Genomic DNA, 19,367 nt, shown 5'->3' with positions numbered 1-19,367 from the left:
CAGAGCTGCACCGAGGGAATGAGGCAGCTCTGCCAGCCCCACGGGGACGGGGTGGGGGCCTGCAGCCCTCCCTGGCTGTTTTTGGGGGACCTGGAGCACCCAGAGGTGAGGGGGGGCCTCTGTCCTCACCCCCCGTGCACACATCTCCGTGCTGGCTGTGTCCTTCCTCACCCATTCCCAAATTTCCCTTTGGCATCCAGAAATCCAGCCAGGAGGACAGGAAACCTCCGTCGGGGTGCCTGCAGGCACTGCCCCTCTTCTTCCCAGCACTCAGTGGGGCCAAAATGAGGGGAAAACACGAGGATTTGGGGGCTGACCCCATACTCTGTCCCCCACAGCCGCTGCCAGGTCAGGTTTTTGCTGCTCAAACCTCGTTCCCTGCACACACCTGGGCCCAGGGGCTGAAATTTCCCCTGGGCTGAGCCCACAGCGCTAACCCCGAGCACTCCAGGAGCCTCCGGAGAGCTGCGGCTTCGCTGCCCTCGTTTGGGGTTTTAATTACAGCCCAGGAGCAATTACTTCTGGCAGAGCAGCCGGGACAGCCTCTCGTTAGAGGTCCGGAGCTGATGGAGGGCATCTCCATCAGCTTTAAATCACATCCAGGAGCGCTCGAGGGGAGCAGGCAGCGGCTGAAAGAGGAGAGGGAACGTCCCCAAAAGGTTTTTGTGGGGTCTCAGCTTATTTGGGGTGATTCGGGCAGGATTTGGGCAGCCTGGGTGAAGGGGGACACGCACGGGGGGGAAGCCTTGGTTCTCTCTGCACCCCGTGGGGACGTTGTAGGGTGCCTTGGCTGCTCTGGGACAGGGAGGAGATTTTGGGGAACTACACAGGGACCCCCCCCGGTGCAGGGAGGGGACATTTCCAGCTCCCCCACACCCCAAACCTGCCCCCGAGCTCTCCGAGCATCCCCAAAACCCCGCAACGCCCACTCCTGTGCCAACCCCACGGGATCCGCGTGCCTCCCGGGTTCTCCCCCCTCATTCCCAAAACCTTACCACCCCATTTCCATCCCCCCCCACCCCCTTTCCTTAGGGCCTCCCCCGAACCTTTGGCAGCGAGAGGGTTACGGAAGGCGGGGACGCACCGGGAACGGGGTAGGGGCGGGGGGGGCGAGCACCGGGACCGCCACAGCCGGCGGTGGGCTCCCTCCCCCGGCCGGGGGAAAGCCCCCCTGCCCCTCCCCATCCCTCCACCTAGCTCGGGGCCCGAGCCTGGCCGGCCCCAAGGGGATGCAGGAGGAGGAGGAGGAAGAGGAGGAGGAGGAGGGCACCGGAGGATGCTCCCGGTGGCGGCGGGGCCGCACCTGCGCTCCCCGCGCTGCCGCAGCCGGGAGGGAGGGAAAGAGAGGGGCGGAGGGGACCTTGGGGGGGGGCTCCCAGGACCGGGAAGGGGCTGAAGGGGTCGCCCCCAAAACCCGGCTGCCCTGGAAGGAGGGGCAGGGGAGGCAGGCATCGCGACATTTTTCCGCTGGCAGTGCGCAGGGGCTGGGGAGGCCGGCTCGGCACCGCTCCCGGCAGCCGCTATTTATAAACCCCCCCCCCCCCGCCCCGATCCTCTCAGCACCACCACCAGCAGCTCCAGCACAACCTCTCGCCTTCCTCCGGCCCCTTTTTTTCCAGCCGGGGGAGAGAAAAAAAGAAGCCCCCCCCCCACCACCACCACCGCCGAGAGGGGATGCTGCGGGCGATGCCCCGCTGAGCGCTCGCTCGGGGCCGGTGCGCGCAGGGAAAGGAGGCGAAAAGGGGGGGGGGGAGGAAAAAAGAAACGGAGCCGGGCGATGCGCAGCGATGCTGATGATGCTGCCCCGGCACAGGGCTTTCTCCGAGCCCGAATGCTCGGCCGAATATTCGGCCGACTACTCGGTCAGCCTCCCCTCCGACCCCGAGCACGGCGTGGGGCGCACCCACGAAGTGACGGTGCGGAGCTCGGGGCCCTGCCTCTGCCTGCCCCGCTCGGCGCGCCTCACCTTCGCCCCCGAGTCCTTGGAGAACCTCTACCAGACCTATTTCCGAAGGCAGCGCCACGAGACCCTGCCGGTGCTGGTGGTCTTCGCCGCCCTCTTCGACGCCTACGTCCTGGCCACCTGCGCCCTGGTCTACGCCGATGACAAATTGGCCCCGCTTTTGGTGGCGGCGGCCGGTTTGCTCGCCCAAGCTCTGCTCTTCGCCCTCTGCAAGTACCGGCTGCTGCCCGAGCGGGCGGCTCGCCGTTTCCTCCCCTCCGTCCTCTGGGTGCTGGTTTTGGCCCAAATTTTCTGCTATTTGGGGCTCGGCTTCTCCCGCTCGCCCGAGGCCAGCGACACGGTGGGCTGGCAGGCGTTCTTCGTCTTCGCCTTCTTCCTCACGCTGCCGCTGCGCCTGGCGCCCATCGTGCTCATCGCCGCCGTCTCCTGCGGCGTCCACACGCTGGTGCTCGGCGTCACCGTGGCCCAGCAGCGCCAGGACGCCCTGGATGAGGGCGCCTTGCTCCGACAGGTACGGGGAGGGGGGACACCCGGGGACATCGTTGGGGTGGCACGGGGAAGGCGGCCTCGCTGGGTGGATCGCCGCTGTTCGGTTTTTCCGTGCCCATCCTAAAGTTTGGGCTGGATGCTGAGAGCTGATCGGGGTGGTTGGTGGAAGCACGGTGTGCCCTCAGCACGGGGAGGGGATGTAGGCATGGACCCAGCCCCCAAAAACCACAGATTTGTCCCCAAAAGCCACTCCGGGGTGCGTGGATGCGTGGGCTGAAATTTGGCTGCTGGGGAAACCGAGGCACGGGGGGCCTGGGGTGGCCCTGTCCGCCCTTCCTGGCGGCCCCGCTTGTGCTGCTTTCCCCTCGGATTGCAAAACTGGCTAAAAATGGCTATTTTTTTTGGCCGAAACGTGGCACGAGGCCAGTGTGGGCCTTCCTCCAGGCTCCCAAACAGCTGCCGGAGCATTCCCAGGAGAGCTGGGCAGCCCCACGTGGGCACCAGCCCCAAAAACGCCCCCTCTGTGGGGCCAGGTCTCCATTTGGGGCCGCTCAGTGTGGGGCAGAGCCCGGGGACACTTGTGGATGATTCCCTGCAAAAGCAAAGCTGGAAAAAGGGCATCCCCGATCCCAAAAGCAGCCCTAAGGATGGGCCACCATTTCAGGCAGGGCGGCGAAGGATGGGAACGCAGGGACAGAACAGGCCCTGGCTCCTTGGGCTCGATATTTCCTGGGAAAATTTCGAGCAGCCTCGGTATTTCCTGGGGAATTCCTGCCTGGAGCAGCTCGGGACTGTTCTCACCGCCCCAAATCAGTGGGGTTTGTAGCCAGAGGGGTGATGCCCCTTCCCCTGCTTCCCCAGCGCCGAGAACTCGGTGTGCCGGTGGCTTTTTAGGGGGAAAAATCCTGCTGGAAACTCCAAGCTCTACCCATTCACCACGAGCACGCCGTGGGAGGACCCTATGGAAAGCTGGGATGCTCTGGGGCAGGTCCTGGGAGACCTCCTGCTGACAGAGGAAGGAGGGGCATGGGGTTTTTTGCCTGCTTTGGGGGAGGTTTGGAGTCGGGTGCTGCGTCCCCGATCACCCCAGGAGCTTGGAAACGGAGCCTGCTCTCCAAAACCCCCCAGAAACGCTGACTTTCCCCTTCCCCTTGGGCGTTTGGTTTGGCACCAGAGCCCGCACCCCTTCCGTGGGACACCTCCTGGTGTCACACGGTGCAAGGAGAAGCACTTTGGGGACAATTCCTGCAGCACACGGGACGGTGCAGTGACACCAGGCCGGGGGGACACCACTCCAGGAGCCGAAATCCTCGCGCAGCAGCGGCGTTCCCAGCTCCCTCTCCCAAACCACGCCGGGTCCAACCCGAAGCAAACCCTTTGCAGCCCCAAGGACGCTTCCAGGAGCAGGCAGACGGATGCAACGGGGGCTCCAACTCCTTTTTTTTTTTTCGCCCCCAACACCACGACAACCCCCGGTGCCAACGTGCCAGGAGCCGAGGGGGCTGCTCGGGCATCCCCCCCGGGCGGGCATGCGCCGCGGCCGCGTTAATCATTGCTGGGGCCAGCAAAACCTTGGCAACGCCGCATGCCTCAGCCTCTGCCTGCTGCAAAAAAAGAGGAACATTATGTCCAGAAATAAACATCATACGCTTTATTATTATAGACGTTCGTACGGCTCCCCGAGGGCAGCTGCTATTAATAGGGTGGACCGGCGGGTGCTGCTCGGACCGGAGCGGCTCAGGGGGGTTAAGGAGAGATGCTGGAGGCTTCTGCCCCTGTCCTGGCTGTCGAGGAGGAACCCCGAGGCTGAATGGCACCGTGAGGGTCCGGGTTTGGTGGTTTTTGATGCCAAATCAGCCCCACAAAGCAGCTGCAAAACATTCCCCAGGTTTGGGCATGGAGCGGGGTGTCCATCTCCTGTTTTTGGCTTCATCGCCGCTCGCTGGGCTCAGCCGATGGCCTGTCCTCAATTCGGGTGGCCCCACACACCAGAAAGGGACCGCAGGACACCGGTGGGGATGGACGGAGATGGCCTTGGATGGGGTGGCATCGCTCCTCTGCGGTGCACAGCCTCACCCAGCCGGGGGCCGCGTCCTCCGCACGGGGACATTTGGGGTGCCGGGACGTGTTTGGCATCTCGCAGCACACCTTGATGGCTTTAGGGTGGTGCATTTGGAGCATGTCTCGATGATTTTTAGGGTCGAGCAGCCTCGAGCAGGACGTGCGGGGCTGCTGTGTGGGGTCTTTAGGGGAGCGGGTCCCCGGCCAGGCGGGGTTCCCGGCGGCCCTACACGTGCCGAGCCCTGCAGAGCGGTGCATTGCCATGACAACCCTGCTTAAAAATAGCCACCGGCGGCTTGTTTGGGGGTTTCTTCTCCGTGCCCACCTCCAGACGCTTCTCCCTTACCAGCTGCTGCTCTGGGGCTTCCCGGGAATCCCGAGCTGTGGCAATGGGGCCGGGCTGGGAACGGGGCAGAGTCCATCCCACTGAATGATCTGCGGGTTCCTGATGCTCCCCCCGGCTCCTCGTGCTCATTTCTCCCCCCTAGAAAATATCTCCCTGCTGCAAACCATTTCAGCATCCCCACATTTCCCACGTGAGCCTCCGCGCAGCCTTCCCTGGGGCTGCCCCCAGCCCCTGCGGACCCGCTGCTGCTTTCCAAAACACCTCTGCAAGCTTTAATGAGCCGGAATCATCCCGCAGGGGCTGCGAGCTCTCCCGTGGCCCCCACACGGACACCTCCAGCAAAGCAACCCCTTCGTGATGGTCCCCAGCGAGTCGCCCCAGCAGATAACCACGGCCCTGCTCCGCCGCCTCACCCCCAGCCTTGAATCCGTGTCCTCCTCCAGAATATAAATGTATTTTTTTGTTTTTTTTTTTGGTTTTTTTCCTGCAGCTCCTGTCCAACGTGGCCATCTACCTGTGCGCCATCACGGTGGGCACCATGTCCTACTACATGGCCGACCGCAAGCACCGCAAAGCCTTCCTCGAAGCGCGGCAATCCCTCGAGGTCAAGCTCAACCTGGAGGAGCAGAGCCAGCAGCAGGTAGGGGGCCACGGCTGGGGGACAGCGGGGTGGGACGTGGGATGGTGGAAATGGGGAGAGGAGGACCCAGGTGGGAATTATATTTGTGGTTTTGCACCCCGAACTCGTCTGGGGACTCGCCGTGTGGCTGCGATCCTGCAGGACCTCGTGGATTTTGGTATAGGGGTCCCCACGCTGTCCCCATCCTTGTGTTGGGGACGTGCAGCAGGTCCCCAAGCGCGGCCCCAGCCCCAGAGAGAGCCCCATGGCAGGTTCCCATCCTTGGGGACGGCCCCATGGCAGGTCCCCATCCTTGGGGACGGCCACAAGGCACGTCCCCATCCTCAGGCCCATCCCCGTGGCACCTCCCTGACCCCACACGTGGCCCTGCAGCATGTCCCCATCCCCATCAGGATCTCAGAAATTTCATTTCCCATGGGTCCGATCCCACCACGGGGCTGGGGTCGTGACACTGCCCCCGAGAGACCCCATTGAGGGGAGCCAGGGCGCTGTTGGCACCTCAAAACCTCATTTTCCCCAGCCACCATCCAGTTTCGAGCCCGGCTAATTTTAGAGCCTTATCTAGGGGCCTCTCTCCCCGTCTCCCATCTCTTATCAGCTTGAGCCGCTGCCAGCAGTTTGCTCCCAATGGCAACAGAGACGCGTGGCGGGGCCGGCCCCGTGCTTTTCGCCCCCCATCCCAGGCTCTGAGCCCAGGGGGAGCATTTTGTGGCCCCTTCCCCAGCAGGGATGCCCCCTACGGTGATGCCATCAGCAGCTTTGAAGCTCATTCGGCAAAAATTTGGGGATATTCAGCATCAAACCCTCACGGGTAGCTCGGGAAATCCCCTGACCCCCAGCCCCTTTTTTTTTTTTTTTTTGGCAACCCCCGGCCCCTTTCCTGTCGCACGCCGGCTGCGTGGTTGCAGTGCTGAAAGGCTCGGGGGGGAGAAGAGGAGCTGTTCCTCCAGCAACAGCCCTGCTGTGTGCCAAAACCCCAGGACCCCGGGGGAAAACCCTTTAATTAGCAGCATTACTTACACCGAGCGCACAGCCCCGTGCTCTGGGTGTTTGTCCCTTCTCCAGCTCCGGGGCTGTGGGGACGGCAAGGGGCACGAAATCCCCATGGGATTACTCCTCCTGTGGGGACCCAGAGTGATTTTAAATCAAGAAATCCCCCCCCCGGTGTGGTTTGCCCACCCCCTGGGCAGCTTGCAGGGACTTTGTTTGGGACATCGCTGCAGGACCCCGGAGGCTGTCCCCGTGTCGGGGCTCAGGGGGGGTTTTTGGGCTGCTAAAATCTTGGAAAACCCAGTGAATTTTAATTCTTGAGCTCCAAGTGTTGCAAGCGAGGTCTCGGGCTGCATATCCAGGTGCTGCAGAAGGGTTTCTGGTAAAAAAAAAAAATGCGAATTTGCAGCACTTCTGCCTGTGCCAAAATAAAGCGTACGGCACCGAGCACGGAACCTGTCCCCTTCTGGTCACCCACACGGCCCCTTGCAAACCTCTCGGTGACAATTTGGGGAACGGGATGGCACGGGTGGCAGCAGCATTGCCTCTTCCCTTGGCTGCGGGGCTGCTCGTGCTGCCCGGATTTCAGGCACCAGGCTGGGAGCACCCAAATATCAGCCTGATTTGGAAACAGGCTCATTAATGGGAGCAAAATGTGGATCTGGAGGACGAGAAGACGCTTTGCAGCGTGGATTTAGGCGGTGTGTTTGCACCTTGCATGCAAGCCGTGCATTTGCAGCCTGCATTTGCAGCATGCGTGGCACAGGCTTGGCTTAAACTCAATCTCTCTTTGCTGCCCTGTGCCCCCCAGGAGCGGCTGATGCTCTCCATCCTGCCCAAGCACGTGGCGGACGAGATGCTGAAGGACATGAAGAAGGACCCGAGCCAGAAGGAGATGCAGCAGTTCAACACCATGTACATGTACCGCCACGAGAACGTCAGGTAGGGCCGCCTCCCCGCCGCGCTATTTCTGCTGGGGGGAAAAAAATTTAAAAAAATATTAAAAAAATCCCAATTTGTTGTATTTGGCGGTGACCAGCAGAGCCCTAGAAGGAGATCGGGGTGGTTTGCTGTGCCTAAAGCAAAAGGGTGATGGGGGCTGGCTGCCGGCCAGGCAGTGCCTCGGGGCCGCGTTTTGCTCCAGCCGTGATTTGCCGAGCATCGCTCTCAGCCGTGTCCCAAAAATAGCCTTTTTGGGACATAGCTGGAACGACCGGCTCCGCTAAAAACGAGGTTTTGCTGCAAATCACCCCCCTATCTGTCACCTCGCTCCCCCGCAGCATCCTTTTTGCGGACATCGTGGGCTTCACGCAGCTCTCCTCGTCCTGCAGCGCCCAGGAGCTGGTCAAGCTCCTCAACGAGCTCTTCGCCCGCTTCGACAAGCTGGCAGCCGTGAGTGCCCCCACCCGGCACCCAGGGGACCGGGGACACGCTGGACGGGCCCTGCCTGGTGTCACACGTGGCCAAAAATAGAGCTGGGAAGGGGTGGGGGCCCGCCAAGCCTCTGGGGAGGCGGGGAGGGAATGGAAAAATCGGATTTTTTGTGTCCCTCGTGGGCATGGGTCAAGGATGGAGCAAGCCCGGCCCAGGAGAGGGATGGGGGTGGTGAGGTGGGCTGAGGGGGCTCACGTTGTGTCCCCCCCCTCCCCAGAAATACCACCAGCTGCGCATCAAGATCCTGGGCGACTGCTACTACTGCATCTGCGGGCTGCCCGACTACCGGGAGGACCACGCCGTCTGCTCCATCATGATGGGGCTGGCCATGGTGGAGGCCATTTCGTAAGGGCTCCTGGTCGCTGCCGTCCCCAGGGTGTCCTCGTCGTCGTCTTTGGGGTGTCTGGTGGAAATTTGGGGGGTCCCTGTGGTGGGTGCTGGTGTGGGCAGGGGCTCCTGGTGCTCCGCCAGGGGGTGACCCCGCTGGGTTTCTCCAAAAACCCTGGATCTTGGGGTCTCCCCTCCTGTGCCGAGCGCGTTAAATTAACGAGGGGCTAATCATTAATAAAGCGTGGGAGCAGGACGGGCTGTGGCTGACTCCTTTATCACCCCTCTGCCCCCCCAGCTACGTGCGGGAGAAGACCAAGACGGCGGTGGACATGCGCGTGGGGGTGCACAGCGGGACGGTGCTGGGCGGCGTGCTGGGCCAGAAGCGCTGGCAATACGACGTCTGGTCCACCGACGTCACCGTGGCCAACAAGATGGAAGCAGGAGGCATCCCGGGGTGAGCATCCCGTGCCGGGGACACGATTTGGTGGCCCCGTGGCCGCCGTGGGGGCAACCCCCAGCTTCACGGCACCCTGGGCGCCCCGCAGGCGCGTGCACATCTCGCAGAGCACCATGGACTGCTTGAAGGGCGAGTTCGAGGTGGAGCCGGGCGAGGGGGGCTCTCGCTGCGAGTACCTGAAGGAGAAGGGCATCGTCACCTACCTCATCGTGGTGCCCAAGCAGCCCCTGCGCAACGGCATCAACGGGGTGGTGAGTGGCGGCGCGGGCGCCGGCGCCGCGGGCGAAGCTCGGCGCACCTCGAGCCACCGCCTTTCTCCCGGCAGAAGCTGTCCCTCACCTCGTCCCACGGCGGCTCCCCGCTGCTCGTCAACACCAAGGAGCGCAACGGCAGCCTCAGCGTGGCCTGCGCCAGCCCCGACGAGGCCGACGAGCCCGACGCCAGGGCGAGGGGCACCTTGGAGAGCGGGGAGGAGGATGGAGAGGTAGGGCGCAGGGGAAGCACCCCCTCCAGCAACTTATTTGTGGTTTTTGGGGGGGCTGACACCTTGACCACGGCGTCAACGGGGGGGCTGACGCCTTGACCTTGATGCTGGCACGTTTTTGTTGATGTTTTGCTTCGTGGTGCAGGCGGTGAACCCCTCCTTCCCCAACCCGCGGCGCCGGCTGCGGCTGCGGGACCTGGCCGAGCGGGTGATCGACGCCTCGCAGAACGAGCAGGAGCTCAACAAGCTGCTCAACGAGGCCCTGCTGGAGCGCGAATCTGTCCAGGCGTGAGTTACCCGTCTGGCAACACGTCCTGGCACGGTCTCGGTGCCGTGGGGTGCTGATGGCCGTGTCGCTGGCAGGTTGAAGGGGAAGAGCACCTTCCGGCTCTCCATGCGCTTCATCGACCCCGAGATGGAGACGCGCTACTCGGTGGAGAAGGAGAAGCAAAGCGGGGCTGCCTTCAGCTGCTCCTGCGTCGTCCTCTTCTTCACCGCCTTGGTGGAGGTCTTCATCGACCCCTGGTACGTCTGGGGGGACGCTGGGGGCGGGTGGTCCCAGCCCATCTTTGGCCCTACAAGGCTTCGAACCTGTCCCCTCTTGGGTCTTTTTTTTTGGGGGCAGGTTGGTGGCCAACTACGTGACCTTCGTGGTGGGGGAGATCCTGCTGCTCATCCTCACCCTCTGCTCGCTGGCAGCCATCTTCCCCCGGGTGAGAAGGTTAAAGGGGGAGGGGGGGATGAACCGTAACCACCCCCATGACCCCAAAATAGCGGGGACGCACCAGGGATGGGGCTGGATGAGGTTTGGGGTTCTTCCCCAGCTGGGTTTTGTGCCAGCCCATCACCCAGTTAGGACGCTGAGATGTCCCCCCTGCTGTGTCCCACCCGGGTGAAGCTCCCCCGTCCTTCTCCCTGCAGGTTTTCCCCAAAAAACTCGTCGCCTTCTCCACCTGGATTGACAGGACCCGCTGGGCGCGCAACACCTGGGCCATGGCTGCCATCATCATCGTCACCACGGCCGACATCGTGGACATGGTGAGCCACGAGGAGCAGCGCAGGACCCTGCTCTGCCCTCCCCCTATTTCCCCAGACCCCATAATTGTGCACGGCCCCGTTAAACCGATCGTTAAACCTGATTCAGGCCGCGCTGCAGCGGGGAGGTGGATTTTCGCAGCGGGGCTACCCGCTGGTTGGGACGTCCCCCTCCCTCCCCCAAAACCCCGCATCCCTTTGGTGGCTTCGCAGCCCTTTTGGGGACATCACCACCCTTCGTCCCCCATCCTCACCCTGTTCCTCGTGCCCCCAGCTCAGCTGCTGGCAGGACTACGGAGGGCTGGGCAACGGCACGGCAGCGGTGCCGCCGCCGCCGCGGCCGGGGGGCTGCGGGGAGCACCCCAAATACTACAGCTACATCGCCCTGCTGGCCCTGGTGGCCACCATCATGCTGGTGCAGGTCAGCCACATGGTCAAGCTGACCCTCATGGTGCTGATCACCGGGGCGGCCGGCACCGTCAACATCTACGCCTGGGGGCACATCTTCGACCACTACGACCGCCGCCGGGGCCAGCAAAGCGCGTAAGGGGCAGCAGGAGTTGGGGTGGGCACGGCGCGAGGGGCACGGCCGAGCCCCCCTCCCACCCTACTTCCACCCTTGGGGTGTCTCCCAGCAGGTCGTCGCTGGTGCCCTCCAAATACTCGATGACGGCCATGATCTTCATCGTGATGCTCAGCTTCTACTACTTCTCTCGCCACGTGAGTTGAAGCCACCCCCTTGCTTCGCTCCCCTCGGTGTTGTCCCCCCTCCCCAAAGCCCCTGCCCTGATTTTTGCACGCTTCAGGGAACCATCTCCAGCTCTTGCCCAAGGAAACCCACCAGGGCTGCATCAGCACCTCCCTCTTGCCCCTAGGATTTAGGGCAAGCAGCATTACGATGGCCCTAAAGCCAACATCTGCCCTGTGGGGGTCCCAGAGCAAATCCCACACCTCCCCTTAGGGCTTCACCTCGCCCCAAAGCCACCATCCAAGCCCGGACCGGCCCCAAAAGCAGCCAGGATGCTCCTGGGGCTGGAGGGATCCCACTGCACCCCTCTCCCCCCCATTCCTGCAGGTGGAGAAGCTGGCCAGGACCCTCTTCCTCTGGAAGATCGACGTCCACGACCAGAAGGAGCGGGTCTACGAGATGCGGCGCTGGAACGAGGCCCTGGTCACCAACATGCTGCCCGAGCACGTGGCCCGCCACTTCCTGGGCTCCAAAAAACGCGACGAGGTGAGGGGGCACCCAGGGTGGCACCACAGCCCCGCTGTCCCCTGAGCCCATCCTACAGAGCAGGACTCGTGTTTTGCCCCAAATTTTTGCGCGTGGCCCCCCCCCCGGATCCAGAGAAATTTGCCAAAAAGGCTCCAGCTGAGCATCTTTGGCTGGATAAAGATCGTTTTTTTGGCCAACCACAGAGCACCCTCATTTTTTTTTTCCACCCTCTCAAGGGAAACCGAGGCAGGCTGCGCTTTGGGGGAGGCTTTGGGGTTTGCTGGCGGTGCAGGCACATCCCCAGCTCCCCCACACCATCCTTCCCCACCACCCCCAGGAGCTTTACAGCCAGTCCTACGACGAGATCGGCGTCATGTTCGCCTCCCTGCCCAACTTCGCCGACTTCTACACCGAGGAGAGCATCAACAACGGGGGCATCGAGTGCCTGCGCTTCCTCAACGAGATCATCTCCGACTTCGACGCGGTGAGTCGGCCACGGGGGCACCACGGGGGACTTTGGGGACATTTTTATCCCCCCCCCCAAAGTGGTTCTGAAGCTCTTTTTCCACGGCTCAGCTCCTGGACGAGCCCCAGTTCCGCTGCATCACCAAAATCAAAACCATCGGCAGCACCTACATGGCCGCTTCTGGAGTGACCCCCGACGCCAACGCCAACGGCTACGGCGCCAAGGTGAGGGGTCCCTGCGCCTCAAGGGGGGGCGGTGGGCGAGATTTTGGGGTGGGGGGGGGACACCCCTAACCCTGCTCCCCTCGCAGAAGGAGACCCTGTCGGATAAGGAGCGCTGGCAGCACTTGGCCGATCTGGCCGACTTCGCCTTGGCCATGAAGGTGACGCTGATGAACATCAACTACCAGTCCTTCAACAACTTCATGCTCCGCATAGGCAAGTCCGGGAGCGTGGGGAATTAGGGTTGGGGGTGTGTGGGGTTCCCCAGAGCCCACCCTGATGTTCCCAGTGTGCCACGGGGTGGGTGACGGCCGCCCTGCTCTCCTCACACAGGCATGAACAAGGGCGCCGTGCTGGCGGGCGTCATCGGCGCCCGCAAGCCGCACTACGACATCTGGGGCAACACGGTGAACGTGGCCAGCAGGATGGAGTCCACCGGCGTGATGGGGAACATCCAGGTGAGGTGGTGAAGGGGAGAAATTGGGAAGCCGAGGGACGGGGAAGGCCCTGTGCGGAGCGTGGCAGGGCTGGGGGTGGTTGAGGGGCTCCTCCAGGCTGGGAAAGGAGCGTGGGGGTGCTAAAATTGGGGCGCTGGGGTCCCTGCTCGCCACCTCGTCCCCCCTCCAGCCTCCTGCTGTGGTCCCTTTGTCCCCCGCAGGTGGTGGAGGAGACCCACCTCATCCTGAAGGAGTACGGCTTCCGCTTCGTGCGCCGCGGGGCCATCTACGTCAAGGGCAAAGGGGAGCTGCTCACCTTCTTCCTCAAGGGCCGGGAGAAGCAAGGCTCCTTCGTCAACGGCTCGTCCGTCACCCTGCCCCATCAGGTGGTGGACAGCTCCTGAGGGGCCTGGAGCCCGGCAGCCAGCACAGCCACCAAAAAAAAAAAAAAAGCCCCGCGCCAAACTGGGGAGCCTTGGGGATGCCCGGCACCCACCACCGAGGACACCGGGGGCGTCTCTCCCCAAAAAGTGCAGATCTGAAAGCAAATCCGAGCAAGCGACCCCTTCCAACCACCCTTCCTGAGCCTCTGCTGGAGGTTTCCAGCGGGGTTTTGCTCCCGTGGCCGAGCAGGAGGGAGGCAGGGGGCTGCTCTGGCCACGACTCCCAGCCCCCGGCGGGCACGGGGCTGGGGTCGCCTTTCCCCGGGGCGTCCCGAGGGATATTCGAGTAGCACTGCAGGCCCCGGGTGCCACCGGGCGCTGGGCACGAGGAGAATCACACTCAGGGCTGGAGGGGAAGGCACCACGTCTCTCCTGCGTGCTGCAGCGCCTGGGGGTCGCCGTTAGCCCGCCCCACGTCCATCCTCGTCACAAACCAACCCTAATTAGGAGCCGGGGGAGAGAGGGGGAGCTCAGTCCTGCCTTTGGCTCCGAGAAGGGAAAAAAAAACAAACAAACACAAACTGAAATTGTGTATTTAAGATATATAAATATATTATATATATATATATATATATATATAAAAAGAGTACAGATCAACATTTATATTTTTAACTGTGCCCGTTCGCTCCCCGGGGCAGAGCTCGCTGGGCTCGGCTGCTGGTGGAAGAGGGGACCAGGGGGAGAGGAGGCACGCCCGGGGTGTGATTACGCCGCCAGTTTCTTGAATAGAAAGCAGATGAATTTCATCAAAGCCTGGTTTCAAAGTCTGCTGTGTTCTGGGGTCGGAGGTGCAGCGAGAAGGGCTCCACAGCCTCTCCAGGGGAATATTTGAAGGGGTCCCCAAAGGGAAGGGTGATGCTTTTGGTGGGTTTTGCTCCTTTCCCTTGTTGGGGCTCAGCTGGCTCAGGATATAAGCCCTGAGGGGTGACAGACCTCCTGCGGGCACCCTGACGACCCGTCAGCTCCTCTAAAGCAGCCTCAGCCTGGTGAGCCTTCCCCCGTGAGGAGCTCTGACCATCGTGCACAGGAATTGCTACCTGGAACCACGACCCTCGTAAACTGGAGGTGACATTTGAACAGGTTCAGTCTGGATAAAGAGCCTGAACAGCTACAGAAACGATTAAAAAAAAACAAATTACAAAGTTATTTCTGCCTTATCGCGCGTGGGGCTGGCACAAAAATGGGGCAGAAGAAAATCCCGTTACTCAACCCACATGATATAAGGCTAAAAGAATCAAAAGGAGATTTTTTTTAATACCACAGAAGTTCTATGTCACTGAAATTATTAAGCCTTAAAAATACCCCTGTAAGAACACCAAGTTTTTAAGATCTGACCCAAACTTGGGAGCGCACAGACAGGACGCCACGAAAGCTCTCCCGTGCCCAAAGAGAAGGAACAAAGAATGTCCAAAGCCACTGCTGGCGTGAAATCTCCTACACCAGACCCCCAAAAAGCCTCCAGGAAACGTTGCTCTCGATTCCAAGCGTGCCAAGTGCTCCTCAGGGGGATCCCAGCAACGGCGCCGTGCCCGTGGGAAGCGTTTTCTTGTTGAGAGCACGCCCGGCAGGGGAGGAGAGTTACTGGGGAGAGCCTGGGGGACTTATCAGTGCTTGGTCCTGGGTTTCTTCAGCTTTGCTGAACGAGTCGAAGGCTTTGTGCAGGGCCAGGCGGCGAAACGTCTCCGAGTGAGCTGCTGCCATCTCTGCCAGCTCCGCGGGAGCGTTGGCTGGGGGGCAGAAGGAGGTGGGGAGAAGAGATTTACCAGCACGGAACTATTTGTTTCTCCATCTCCCCCTGTCCCGAGGGAGTTTTTACTCTCCCGTGCCGGTTTTCCTTCTCGTAACCTTTCTCTCTCCTTCCTCACCCTTCGTGTCCTGCATTTCCAAGGGATTTGGGAGCACCACAACCACCCTGCGGCTTTCCCAGCTCAGAAAACACCAAAATTTGTGGGCAAGGGCAGAGCTTCACCTGTAAGGGGACGGTTTCTGTGGGCAAAGCAGAGGAGGAACTGCTGATATTCCTCCTCCAGCCCAGCTGCAGCTGGGCTAAGCTCACACAGGGAGGCCTCAGACCACGGCTGGTGGCAGAAGGAGATTTTAAAATCAAGCTGCAATGCTTGGAGCTCCATCTAGCTGCACGCTGGTCCACGCATCTTGCAGCTGAGCCAGCCAGAAGGGGCAGATGAGTGGAAAACTGCAGGTCTGGGGCAGGGCAAGCAGCATTTTGCAGCACTGCTGACACCTTAAAAGGGGTCGTAAACCTCACTCCTGCCTCTCTCCGTGCCGAGGGTGCAATGGGGGCAGTTACAGCCCAGCTGAACAACTCGACAGCAGGCCTCAGCACCTACATAACCCTCATTAACCATTTCTCTAATTACACCGAGAGGAATTCCTGATGCTGAAGAGATCCCGTCCTATTCCCCCATCCCACAGCAAGCTCTTTCCTCGTGCAGAAAAACGAAAACTTGCTCCTTTTTGTCCCCCAGACTGAGCTAGGAGGAATCCCCAGCCATTTCAGAGCTGCCCCAGACCCCCTGCAGCGCCCACTTACGCGTGCACGAAACGATGGCTTCGGTGGGGAGGCTGCAGCAGGGATCTGAGTAAAGCAGCTTGGCGCTGAACAGAAAGCTCCCGCTGTGGCCTGAGACGTTGTAGTGGAAGACCAGCAAGTTACACAGGGAGTTCCTCTGCAAGGTCCCTTCCAAACGGTCTGAAAAACGCTCCTGAAAGGACAAAGACAACTTCTGGACACGGAGCTAGGACAGGAGCCCGTCAGCGTAGGGCTGGGAGCTCCCCAGGCACAGATCCCCCACCCTCTGCGCCGTGCCCACCCGCCCCGGGGTGGCTGCAAAGGCAGCAAAACCCCATGAGGGCAAGATTTCAACAAACAGTGCTCATCCACACCTCGCAGCCACCTTCCCCTGAGGCCTTTTCCAAGAGCTTAGGGACCTCAGAGAGGGGAGGCAGCTCGCCTTGCGCTTGGCAGCAAGTTTTAAATGAGCCACAAGACCTCTAAATACCCGAATATAAATAAAAAATAAATATAAATAGCAGCGAAAAATAAATAAGTATGAATACCAGCGAAGCAGGCAGCAGTTTGTAGCCACACGGCTGCTCGTTAAGCTCTGAAAACCCGAGTTGTGAGCGCTCTGTGTAAAAAAAAACCTGCCTAGATCCCCCCCAGCACTTCAGAGGGGCACGGACTCGTAATATTTGGTACAAAAAAGGCAAAAGGACAAGTGGGCAGCGCTGCTGCAGCCCCCCAGTACCTGCAACTGGTCCGCCTGGTACCTCCGGCCGGCGTAAGCGTTGAGGTGGTCGGAGAGGACAGCCAGAAAGCGCCTGATGTCCGTCTGCAGGTGCTTCCTGGCAAGCTGCTCCAGGGGGATGAAGGTGGGCACGGAGTGGCGTTGGATCTGCACCTCGGGCTTGGTGAGGACGTCCAGGTAGTAGGAGTGCAGGTAGGTGCCCTCGTAAGCAGTGCTGATGCAGAAGCACACGCCCCGCTTGGTCAGCTTCCCGCTGATCCCTTTTGGGGGGTCCAGAGAGAGGGATTTGAACTCGGTGCTACCAAAACTCAGCACCAGGAGGAACTTTTGTGGGGGCAGCACAGAGTGCAGGAGGGGGCCGTACCCCCAGGGAGGTCCCTGGGATGACCGAGGACTTGCAAGAGGTCAGGGATGTAAAAAACTGCAATTTTTTATAAAGGATGTTGAATAAATTCAAGTTCAAGGTAGTTTAAATTCCCAAAAACTGGGTTATGCTGGTACTTTCAAACAGCACTGGCTTCCAGGGAGAAGAGGCTGCTCCCAGGGCAGGAAAGCAGCATCTCACTGCCCCAAAAAGAGTGGCAGGAGTGCTCAGGGGCTAAACCCACTTGTACAAGGCAGGGAACTATCCCCACACCATCCTTCTAAGGACCAGAACACAGAGCACAGGTAACTCGCATTGGAAACAACAAGAAAATTAATCAAAAGTTCAGGAACTGATGAAAATAAGGTGCTGGGTTAGCACCTCGCACCAACTGGCTGGGTAACTACCTCATTCCCAAAGGTTTTGCTAGGACTAAGGCGGTCACACGCTTTCCAAAAGCTGAACTCACACCCCAAAAGCACAGCCAGCAGGACACACACAAACCTGGAGACTTTACCTGTGAGGTAGAAGAGCTGCAGCAGGTCCTTCATGCTTCGAATCTTCCACTCCAAGACAGCCCGAGCGCTGGGCTGCTCTGCATCCGTCTCGACACCTTCTTTCTCCAGAAGCTGCAAAAAAAACAGAAAAAAAAAAAAACAAACGAACAAAAAACACAGAAGATGAGAGGGGGCAGAAGGCAGCGGCACTGAACTCGTCGCCTGCAGGGAATGCAGCCAGGCTGCGGAGAAATAACCCAGTTCTGGGAAAAGCGAGGCAGCCTTTCAAGGGGAAAAGGGGAAAAAAGAGTTCAGAAATAGCCCCACAGCCTCCAAGCAAGTAGACCCAGCAGTCCTGGACGCCGTCGCGCTGAAAACAAGGGGCAGCAGGACTGATCGTTGCTTAAAAAGGGAAAATAAAAAGCAGCAGTTGACTCTAAATTAATAATTTCAGTAAATCCATGCTACAGGAGCAGGACGGAGCCCTCTGCCAGGTCTCTGCAGCAAGCCCTTTCTCACCCCCTTTTGCTGCAGCTCCAGTTTTGCCCGCAGCTCGTCCCTCCGGGCTCTCAGCTCCTGCACCCTGGCCTTCAGCCCAGCCAGCTTCTGCTCTTGCTGCTCCTTTTCTTCTTGCTTCAGGGCCGACTCGCGAGCCTGCGCCTCCAGCCTCTCCAGGTGAGCCAACACCCCTGCAAGAAGAGCACAACAGGCTCGAAAACCCAGCTATGGCTATCAACTGCCTGCAAACGTTACCCAAACCGAAGTGGTTCCAGTACAGATGCTCAAAAAAATCATTCACAGCAACTTTTCAAAGGGGAATGGGGCAGGCAACCATCTCCTGAAGGGGCTTTGGGGAATTTAAATAGAAAGACTGAATGCCAGCAGGCAACAAGTACCTGGGGGTCCCCAAACGAGTTAGCTGATGTCCTGAGAAGCAGAGTAAAATATCAAATGGATCAAACAAACAGCCCTGACCCTAAAAGATCTGCAACCTCCCGTTTTATTCCTAACCCAGAGCAGCAGAGGGGCTTTGTCTGATGTCCCCGTACCCTAAATTTGCCCTGAAACACAGCGTGGTGGGGCGAGGCAGGGCATAAAGTCCTCGTCTCAAGCACTTTATGGTGTGCTCCTGGGCGAGGGCACACTTCAAGGGACAGCATACTCACTCTACCCCCCACAGCAGCAGCTCACCGTCCTCTGAGTTTGATTTCCCTTTCTCCATCTCCCTCCAAGACTTGGGTAAGAGTGGGAATGCAGACGTCATCCCTCCTCCGTCCCAGGAGGCAGCTTCCTCACGGGGCCTCTTCTTCCTCACGGGGCCTCTTCTTCCTCACGGGGCCTCTTCTTCCTCACGCTGCTGGAAGGGGGCTCCGAGAAGTCCTGGGGCTGGTTGGGCTCCAAAACTGGGGCACGAGGATGTCCTGGGGGCTGAAAGGGCCCGTTAGAAGCCACCCTGCTTCCCAACCCCATAAGGAACCCGCCCGTGAGCGCAGGCAGGGACAAGATTTGACACCCCAAGCCCAGGGGGGTGACAGGGACCCCTCGGGTCATCCCCAGATGGTGGGGACACTTGGGGACCCCATGAAGGGGGACCGAGGGAGAGCAGGGCACCACACGTGCCTAGGGAACCCTGTTAAGGGGTTAATGGGATGAGGGGGAGCTGGGCAGCTTGGGGCCACCAAATTTGGGGGGAGGGTACGCATCCAAGGGTTGGGAGGGGAATGGGGGGAAATGTGGGGGTCAGGGGGACGCAGGACAGCCTGGAGAGCCCCAGTGATGGGGATGTGGGGGTCGAGGGCATATAGGGTATCCCAGGGACACCCCCCAAAAGGGGGCTGGGGGGGTCAGGGGGACACGAGGTGGCCCAGGGACCCCCATCAAGGGGTTTGGGAGTGTCAGGGGGACAAAGGGTGGCCAGGGGATGCCCCCCAAGAGCTTTGGGGGGGTCAGTGGGACAAATGGTGGCCTGGGGACCCCAACTGATGGGGATATGGGGGGCAGGGGGACATGGGGCAACCTGGGAACACCCCCAAGGGATTTGGGGGGTGGTCAGGAGGACACAGGGCAGCACAGGGACCCCCACTGAGGGGATTTGGGGGGGTCAGGGGGACACAGGGTGGCCAGGGGACATCCCCTGAAAGGTTTCTGGGGGGTCTGAGGGACAGGGGACAATCCAGGGACCCCCATTAAGGGGTTTGGGGGGGCTCAGGGGGACAAAGGGGAGC

General features: G+C 60.6%; 2 protein-coding genes across 2 annotated transcripts; one reads left to right on the top strand and one right to left on the bottom strand.

Moving 5' to 3' along the window:
• Nucleotides 1-1,787: 1,787 nt before the first annotated feature.
• Nucleotides 1,788-13,398, top strand: ADCY3 (adenylate cyclase 3; the record flags this gene model as incomplete). Its single annotated transcript, XM_084284503.1, has 20 exons — nt 1,788-2,474; nt 5,350-5,499; nt 7,301-7,431; nt 7,770-7,881; nt 8,141-8,268; nt 8,549-8,707; nt 8,799-8,961; nt 9,036-9,194; nt 9,340-9,482; nt 9,558-9,719; nt 9,820-9,907; nt 10,116-10,232; nt 10,504-10,772; nt 10,868-10,949; nt 11,305-11,463; nt 11,783-11,929; nt 12,022-12,135; nt 12,222-12,348; nt 12,466-12,590; nt 12,791-13,398. The coding sequence occupies 20 exons, from the start codon at nt 1,788-1,790 to the stop codon at nt 12,971-12,973; spliced, it is 3,405 nt and encodes a 1,134-aa protein (XP_084140629.1). The 3' UTR covers nt 12,974-13,398.
• A 360-nt stretch (nt 13,399-13,758) lies between these two features.
• CENPO (centromere protein O) lies at nt 13,759-18,465 on the bottom strand (the record flags this gene model as incomplete). Its single annotated transcript, XM_084284502.1, has 7 exons — nt 18,334-18,465; nt 17,662-17,831; nt 17,163-17,274; nt 16,282-16,541; nt 15,564-15,735; nt 14,595-14,739; nt 13,759-14,071 (listed from the first exon to the last, which is right to left on the bottom strand). The coding sequence occupies exons 1-7, from the start codon at nt 18,404-18,406 to the stop codon at nt 13,759-13,761; spliced, it is 1,245 nt and encodes a 414-aa protein (XP_084140628.1). The 5' UTR covers nt 18,407-18,465.
• Nucleotides 18,466-19,367: the final 902 nt, after the last annotated feature.

The sequence above is a fragment of the Netta rufina genome (assembly GCF_964035555.1).
Source record: "Netta rufina genome assembly, chromosome: 3".
Lineage (NCBI taxonomy): Eukaryota > Metazoa > Chordata > Aves > Anseriformes > Anatidae > Netta > Netta rufina.
This window is presented reverse-complemented; position numbering and strand designations above follow the sequence as displayed.